The following is an 8,946-nucleotide window of genomic DNA, read 5'->3' as shown; positions in this document are numbered from 1 at the left end:
AGGGTTTCCTTGGAAATGCTGATGCTAAGGCTAAAAGGGTCATGTCCCTTACGCACACCGCACACTCTCCATCGTCATAACAAACTCGCCTTCCACTCTCTTCTACTTTTATTAGACGTTTGTTTTCCCTGTGCTTGGAACGCAGTCTTTCTTCTCCACACTTAGCCTGATGAATTTCATATCACAGCCTCTCCCAAAACAAACGTAGGGCTCACTCAGGCAGAGACGTAACAGCAGGTTTTAACCATATTATGAGGTCATAATGGTCCCAACAGCCCAGGATGAGGCAAACTCAATAAACAGTTGACTGCTCAATTTAAAACACGGTTAACTCCGAAGACGGGATAGAAGAAACAATGAGTCAGGACAGAGGCGTGAGCTGAGCTCCTTGGCATGGTGTCTTCACAGAAGCAGACGTGGGTCAGGCAGCCTCGATGAGCCAAACTGGTACAACAATCTCCAAAGTAGGTCAGTGTCTCCTACCACTTTAAGAACCAGAAGCATCGTCCCGGCGCCTGCGCACTGAGAGGGTAAACACCTCCTTTCCGCCCTCCCCCTCCTTCCTCCCAAACTCCCCGGCCGGCCGCATTCTCCCATGTTCCCCTCCTCCGGGTGGGGTAATGGTCCGATCTAGAGTGTGGCGCTCATCCCGGAGGGTGGAGAGCCAGAATGGTACGTCCCACCGCCGCACACCTCCGCGGTGTTCACGGCGCCCTTTGTCCTTTTTCTCCCCTAGCAAATAAAGCGTAATGGGCTGATCCCAAGGAAAGGCGGGGGAGCCGGGCTGGGGACCGGTCTGAGCCGGTCTGTGGCGCAGGCGCAGTGCGGATAAACAGGAAGCGGGCGGCAGAGGCAGCGGCTGGAGCTGCTTAGGGACTCCGGTGGGGGAAGAGAGCCGGAGACGCCGGGCTGTCCGGAGGGCGGCGGGCGTGGAGGACGAGCGAAGGCGCCTCCTCGGCTCTCCTTCCGTGGAGACGCGGCGGCGGCCTCGCCCTCCGCTTAGGCTCCCGGTTCCCAGCGCGGGCGGAGGCAGCGGCTGACAAAGGGCTCGAGCCGGTGCCGCCGCCCTTCTCATCCGGGCACTCCGGGCCCCCGCCGAGAGGAAGGGGGAAGGGCGGAGGGGGAGGGGAAGGAGCCCCGGAGGCGCGCGTTCGGAGCCGCGGCCCCTTTGCAGGGCTCCGGGCCTGTGGCCCAACGGACCGAGGCCGAAGGGGAGCGGTGGCCGGCGGCAGGAGGATGGTGCAGAAGGAGAGCCAGGCGGCGCTGGAGGAGCGGGAGAGCGAGCGCAACGCCAACCCTGCCGCCGCCTCGGGGGCGTCGTTGGAGCCGTCGGTAGCTCCGGCCCCCGGAGAAGATAACCCATCGGGAGCCGGGGCGGCGGCCGTGGTCGGGGCGGCCGGAGGGGCCCGCAGGTTCCTGTGCGGTGTCGTGGAAGGTGAGTTGGCCTTCCAGCCCCGCGTCGGTGTTCAGCCTCCGTCCCCGGGAGGGGCGTGCTGGTGACTTTCCCCGCAGCTCCCCGCCCCCAGGACGGGAGGCGTCCGTCCTTGCTCACGGGGGGTTAGGGGGAGGACGCGAGGAGACAGACGGTGGGCATACTTCTTTACCTTCCGGTATGTCACGGCTTCGGAGACTCCGGGCTATGGAGGAGCCTGACCCCACCCTCCTCTGGCTTAGAGCCACACAGATTTGTCGGAGGAGGAGGCGGTGGCAAGGAAGGAGCCTGTGGTCCGGCTGTGGGCTTCACTTCTTTGTACCTTGGGATCTTAGTCTGCAGAGATGCCTGCTTTTAATTGAAATTTGTGCAGCCCTCCCATCCCCCGCCCCCATCCTTGTAAGGGGGGGGGGGGAATCAGCCCTCACAGGCATGTTTTTACGCGTGAAGGAGCGCAGTCAGCTTATAATATTACAAATTCCTTGAGGCTTAGAAAATTGTTTTGTTTTTATTTTTATTTATTTTTTTGTTAGCCAGGAAGCCTCCTTCACCTCTTAAGACTCACTTGCAGCCCAGAAAAGTATCATCCTTTAACAATTGCTGTTTTTTTGACTTGGGAGTGTGTGTAAATACCAGTATATCATATCACAGAGCATAGTATCTGTGATGTGGAGTTAGAATTCAGTGAAAGTCTTCATTTAATTTCTGTCTTCTCATTTACAGTTGAAAAGGACGAGGGCGTTTTGATAGTGAGGGAAGATGCCGGAAGATCTTAATTACAATTTCTGAAATAGAATGGGTAGATACCGAGCTCAGGGAAGCTTAGTTCTTCCCTAAGCACACCGTAATTTGAGTTTTCTTATGGCTTTTTTTGTTTGTTTGATTTTTGTTTTGTTTTTAGTGGCAAACTCAACATTTTCTAGTTTTTCTCTCTTTATTATTATTATTATTATTATTATTATTATTTGTTTATTTATTTATTTTACTGGAGAATATAAAAACTAATACTCAGGACTGAAGAGATGGCTCAGCGATTAAGAGCTGTTCCAGAGGTCCTGAGTTCAATTCCCAGCAACCACATCCATGGTGGCTCACGACCATCTGTAATGGGATCCGATGCCCTCTTCTGGTGTGTCTGAAGACAGCCACCGTGTACTTGTATGTTAAATAAATACAATCTTATTTAAAAAGAAAAAAAAAAAACCAAAACATTTTAAAGACTAATACTTAAACCAAAAGGGATAAAGTCAGGCTCACCTCCTGGTTGAGCGCACCAGCTTTTCCACTGTCGTGGAAGACCGAGGTCGGTCTGGTGGTTGAGAAAGGTTAATTGGAGGGAGAACATTCTTGGCAGGAAGACATGGAACAGCGGGGCAAAATTTGGGGGAGCACGGTTGTTCCCGGAGCCCAGATTTATGAAAACATGAGTGCTTTGTGTGTTATACATACTGGGCTTGCTGAAGTACAGGCATTTTTAGGGGGGAAAAAAGTGGATTTTTTTTTTTTTAAAGACATCACAGTTTTATTTCTGACAGAAACCATGGGTCTGAAACGGGTTATACAGAGTGCCTGCCTGTTGTTAGGCTCGGCAATCTTCTGTAAATGAGAAAAGATGGAAGTCCTATTTGTGGGCAGGGTCTCCTGTAGCCTAGGTGATCCAGGAGCTGGCTGAAGCACAGAACGACCTTAAACTTGTTATTTTCCTGCCCTCTGGAGTGTCTGGGATTACAGACCACCATCCTACTTTAGGTGTAAGTTTTTGCTGTTGCTTTTTTTTTTTTTTGGTTTTTCGAGACAGGGTTTCTCTGTGTAGCCCTGGCTTCCTGGCACTCACTTCGTAGACCAGGCTGGCCTTGAACTCAGAAATCCGCCTGCCTCTGCCTCCCGAGTGCTGGGATTAAAGGCATGCGCCACCACGCCCGGCTTGCTGTTGCTTTTTGTTGTAAATTTCCCTACACTATCCCAGTGTGTCATGGCATTCAGTTTGAGGCCATCTTGTCATACAAGAGTCTTTATTGTATTGTCTAAGATCCTAGGATGGGGAAGGGGAGGAAGAGAATTCTGGGGGAATACAGAGAATTCAGAACTAGCCGTGGGTGTTGACAGTCTGTAATCTAGGGTTGGGAGGCCAGCCCTGGCAACAAAGTAAGATCTTGTTTTAGCAACAAGAAGTGAAAGGAGGTCGCTTACTGTGCCTTCTCTTGGTAGTACTACAAGTGAATCTTCTTTAAAGTATATTAAAACAGCTCTCATTGGATGGTGGCTTACACCCTTGATCTTAGTGCCCTGAAACAGAGGCAAAATCAGATGTTTGTGGATTTTTGAGGCCAGCGTGGTCTACAGAGCAAGTTCCAGTGCAACCAGGGCTGCACAGAGAGAAACATTGTCTCACAAGAAAAAGAAGCAGAGAAACTAGAGAGATTCACTGGGCTTGATGATGCTTAGATGTCATTCTTTTGGGGGTGCAGATGATCTGCCTAAGATGGGAGTATTTTGTAGGGAGGTGGGCATGATAGGAAGCACAGCAGCCTGTGCAGATCAGAGGCAGTTGGAAGGAGCCATTCTCTTTCCACCATGCCGTCCTTCCCGGGGTTGTCAGGGTTGGCCCACACCTTTATCTGCCCTGCTCTCTCAGTTCCTAGAGTGCTGGCTGTGACCATCTCCATGGTGCTGCTGAGATCTTGCCTCTTACTAGTGATGAGGCTGAGGCAGGTTGAGGGCGAGGTTAGGTAGGCTGTGCGGTGGTCGAGTGCGCTCGGGAGCTTCAGTGCCGCTTTGCTCATCAGTTGGTGTTTTAGTATTTTAAGTATTTGCAGTTTTCATTTAAGTGCAGAAATAGCTGTACCAAAAAGAGAAGTTTGTTTCCTGCACTGGACACTAGGAAGTCAGTTCTGTCCCTAACTTCATTTCATATTTGGCCGTGGAATTGAGGGCTTGAAGGTTTACTGCTGAGGAGGGTTCGGTGCCACTGTTGGGGCTGTGAGTGTGATTGCACCCGCACCTCCTTTATTCATTCACTGATCTCCTTTGTTGTAGGAACTTTTTAAAAAGGTGATCATAGCCAAGTGTGATGATTCACACCTGGAGTTTCAGCACTTAGAAACAGAGGTGGCAGATGGCTACAAGTTCTAAACCAGCTTCCATTAAAGAGCAGCTCTATTGCAAAGTTGGGTATTTAGGTAGGTGGGGTCTCGCACACCTTTTTCTAATTATTTGATCTTATTATCTTGTTTAGCTCTTAAAGTCATCCCTCTAGAAGTAATTAAGCTGCCTTTTTTAGTTTTTTTGAGACAGGGTCTCATACTGCAGCTTAGGTTAGCCTGGAAATACATAGCCTGGACTGGCTTCAAACTACTTCTGCCTTGGCCTTTTCTATACTGGGACCACGGGCAGGGCCACGATGCCTGTTATCCTCTTCAGTGTTAATACTTCGGTTTACTCTGCTTAATCTCCGGTTGTAAGACAGAGTTACTCTTTAAAGTCTCCTTCAGTGAGAGTGCATGCCTGATATGTTCCAGCATTGAAAACAAATTATGTGTGTTTTCTTAGGTGAGTAACTGGGAATGTGGGGTCTTGTGAATACTATGCCAGTGCTCTGTCACTGCATCGTATCCTCAGAAAGAATAAGCACTCTCTGGTCCTTATTTCAGTCAGTAAAGAAGGTAAGTTTGGGATCTTAATAGCGGCCCCGTGCTGTGCATTGTGATGTTCCCTGTGCAGGATTTGCTGCAAATTTCAGGGCAGCCTGGAAAGTTGTAGGCCATGCAGGGCTCCATAGTGAGACAAAACCCTGGTTATATATAATAAATGTCATTGCAGGAAATACAAAAATGTATATGAGCAGTGAGGGAATAATTGATCTCAGATAAACCATGTTTCACTAAATGGTTTTCAGATCCTGGTGTATTCTGTGCACTTCTATAAGACGGTGCTGGGCTTCAGACCCAGAGCCTTTGGTGGCCTGGCTGTTTCCCCAGTACACACCACATTATCAGCACCTCTTCATTTTTTGGGGAAGGGATTCTGTGTTTTGTAATTTTTTTTTTTTCAGTAAAACTGGACCCCATTTTGAAACCTGAGAAAATTTTTATTTTTCTTATAAAACTCTAGGGTTTTATGGAAGACCTTGGGTTATGGAGCAGAGAAAAGAGCTCTTTAGAAGGTGAGTTGGGTTATGTGAAGCAGAGGGGGCTCTGAGACACTGAGAAGCCTGTTGTTAGCCTAGGAGTCACTTTCTTTCAGTCTTTACAGCTTTGCCTAGCCTAGTGGTTTTCAAACTTTTCATGGGGAAATTGAAGAGAATTAAAGGGGCTTTGCCTGCTTTATTCAGAGCTAAATTGTTCAAGATTTGACAGGTTGACATACTTGGTAATACTTAATTTGTTAAGATTCCATTGATAAGTAGAATATTACTTTGTCATGAGATAGAGGTACACAAAAAGTAGTAAAAATTGAGGTTAGGAGCCAGGCTACTATTGCTGCCTACTTATGCATATGTCTTTTTTTCTCTAAAGGCTTCAGAAATGGGAATTAAATACATACTTGTATGCTCCAAAAGATGACTACAAACATAGGATGTTTTGGCGAGAGATGTATTCAGTGGAAGAAGCTGGTAATCTCTGTGTGTGCGTGTGTGTGTGTGTGTGTGTGTGTGCGCGCGTGCGCGTGCGCGCATGCTCTCGAGTGTGTGTTTGCAGCCACCTGAATTTGCACACCTGTGCAGGCAGGTGCTTGAGTGAGTATGGAGTTGGTTTTCTCTTCCCAACTGAAGGTTCCAGGGATTGAGTTCTGTCTGTCAGACTATGTGGCAAGTACTTTTATCCTTAGCTATCTTGCTGGCTTGGTGACAACTGTGTGAGTTCAAATTTGATCTCTGAATGGGAGAGGTAGTTTAAGGTAGTTAACACTACACTTACTAGACATTGTATTTTATGAGTAGTTTTATCTGGTAATTAGTCTGTGAGCTAGAGAGAGATTTGAAGAGTGGTACTAAACGTCCACTAGTAGACGCAAACAAAGTAGTAGGCAAAATACTGAAGGAAGCCAGGATAGGATTTGGACAAAGAAGTAAGGCAATTGCTTTGAGTGCAAATTTAACGGACTCTTCAGGTTTAAGTAATGGAGATTTTTTTGTATAATTAATTTGAGGCATTGTCTTAGTTTTCGGTTGCTATGACAAACCATGGTGATCATGGCAACTTATAAAAGAATGTTCTAGAGGGTTAGAGTCCATGTCCACAGGGAACGTGGCAGCAGGCAGGCAAGCTGGAGCAGTAGCTGTGAGATCACATCTAGATTCACGAGCTTGAGTCTCAGGGATCAACTGGAGGTATACAGGCTTTGAAACAAGACCATATCCCCTAATTCTTCCCAGACAGTTCCACCAACCAGGGACCAAACCAAGAATTCAAACATGAGCCTGTGGGGCCATTACTTATTCAAAGTACCGCAGGCACGGTGGGGTGGCACACACCTTTAATTGCAGCATTTTAAAAACAATTAAAAAAACCATGCTCTACCATATTAAACTTGTTTGTCCCTTGAGGGTAAGAAACTTTGAAAATGAGGGGAGAAGTTCTCTTTGTGAACTTCTGTGTGTGTGTTCAATGTCGGTCTTACTTTATAATCCAAGCCTGCCTGGAATTCACTTCAGTGTGTAGCCTAGGCTGACTTAAACTCAGTCTCCTGCTTCAGCCTCTTGAGTGCTCTGATTTTGGGTGTGAGCCAACATGTTGGGCTTGTGAGATTTGTTCTTTTCTCCTGGTGTGATCGGTTACTTTAAGCTTGTGCCATTTTGTATGGCCTGTTACCACATTAGATAGATTTTTTTTTCTCTTTGTTATTTTGAGACATCACTATATAGCCCAGGTTGGCCCTTGAATTTGTTTGCTATGTTTTTGAGGCTGGTCTTGACTTGATCTTCCTGCTTCAAGTGCCCAATTTCTGAGATTACCAGGGTGTACTAAAATACATTACAGGAATGTGATACTTTATACATTTTAACTTCTAAAATGAAAGAACTTTTCCTTTGCTGTGAATGGAAGAAATGATTTCTTCAGTTACAAAGTAAAGTTTTAGTGTTCCTGTTGCTTTCTAAAATTATGGACTCTGTTCTCTAGAGCAACTCATGACTCTGATCTCTGCCGCCCGAGAATACGAGATAGAATTCATCTATGCTATCTCGCCAGGACTGGATATCACTTTCTCTAACCCCAAGGAGGTATCCACATTGAAACGCAAATTGGACCAGGTAATTCTTTTTTATTTTCTTGACTCAATATTGAAGTGGAGGGGTTTTGTTTGTTTTGTTTGTTTTGGGGGGTGGCGTCGTCGTTTTGCTTTATGATGTTAAAAGGAACTCAAGTTTTGGGTAGAGAAGCATTTGTCTGTCTATTTATTTATTTATTTGGTTTTTCGAGACAGGGTTTCTCTGTGTAGCCCTGGCTGTCCTGGAACTGACTCTGTAGACCAGGCTGGCCTTGAACTCAGAAATCCACTGCCTCCCGAGTGCTGGGATTAAAGTTATGCACCACCACCCCCTCATTGATTTGCTGCTTTGTATAAGCATTAATCATACAGTCCAGTCCAAAATTAAAACTGGGTCCCAAACACCAGCTATATTAACTTAGAGTGGTTGCCACTGAAAATATAAAAAGATCAGATATGCTTTTTTTATACCAAGTAAAATATTTGCTTTTCAGATAACCATTAGTAAATATTCTTAAAAGAATTTTTCCCTCTTGAGATAAGCTAATGATCATGTTGGTTTTCTTTTCTCAGGTCTCTCAGTTTGGCTGCAGGTCGTTTGCTTTGCTTTTTGATGATATTGACCATAATATGTGTGCAGCAGACAAGGAGGTGTTCAGTTCTTTTGCACATGCACAAGTTTCCATCACCAATGAAATTTATCAGTACCTGGGAGAGCCAGAAACCTTCCTCTTCTGTCCTACAGGTATTATATAGAATAACTTTGGGTTTAGTTAGTCTGGAGATAACTTAGAAAGGACCCTTGTGCTGGACCTATTGCATCCTGTTCTTTGTGAATGAAAGGAGGAATGCTTTTAGAAGACATTTCTCAAAATCTTACATAGGAAAAAATTAGGACCTTATAATACCAAAGAAATAAGTTGGAGATGTTTTGTGCACTTAGTTTTCTAGAAGTATGTAAACATTACATTGTCAGTGTTACAGGAAATAGTATTGAAATAAAAGCTTGAACACGTCAAATTCTCTTGCTTTTACCTTAGTCCTGTCTCACTCCCTCCTACTTGTTCCTCTTTCTGCCCATGGCTCTGGTCTCTCCCGTTCTCACTCCTCCCACTCTCATGGAGCCTAGAAAGTGCAGCAGCTGTACTACATAACTAGCTCTCTCCCACTGAAAGAGGTTCAGTCTTCTTCAGTCACCTCTCACAGGTCACCTCCACAAACCTTGTTCACTTTCCTCTCTTGTTCAGGGAGAATGTTAGTTGTAAGACATAATTCAGTCAGAATTCTTTTTTTTTTTTTTAAGATTT

The 8,946-nt window shown here is 46.0% G+C and overlaps 1 protein-coding gene across 1 annotated transcript in view; it reads left to right on the top strand.

Annotated features, from left to right (window-relative positions):
• Positions 1 to 586: 586 nt before the first annotated feature.
• Oga (O-GlcNAcase) overlaps positions 587 to 8,946 on the top strand; it is a 34,485-nt gene continuing 26,125 nt past the window's right edge. Inside the window, exons 1-6 of the mRNA XM_021151373.2 lie at positions 587 to 672; positions 1,175 to 1,435; positions 5,543 to 5,594; positions 5,947 to 6,044; positions 7,552 to 7,682; positions 8,213 to 8,384. Coding sequence (XP_021007032.1) covers positions 621 to 672; positions 1,175 to 1,435; positions 5,543 to 5,594; positions 5,947 to 6,044; positions 7,552 to 7,682; positions 8,213 to 8,384 — 766 coding nt within the window. The 5' untranslated portion in view covers positions 587 to 620. The remainder of the gene's footprint in view (positions 673 to 1,174; positions 1,436 to 5,542; positions 5,595 to 5,946; positions 6,045 to 7,551; positions 7,683 to 8,212; positions 8,385 to 8,946) is intronic.

The sequence above is a fragment of the Mus caroli genome, chromosome 19, assembly GCF_900094665.2.
Source record: "Mus caroli chromosome 19, CAROLI_EIJ_v1.1, whole genome shotgun sequence".
In the NCBI taxonomy this organism is placed as follows: Eukaryota; Metazoa; Chordata; class Mammalia; order Rodentia; family Muridae; genus Mus; species Mus caroli.
Note: the sequence above shows the minus strand (reverse complement) of the source record. Positions and strands in the feature narration are given on the sequence as shown.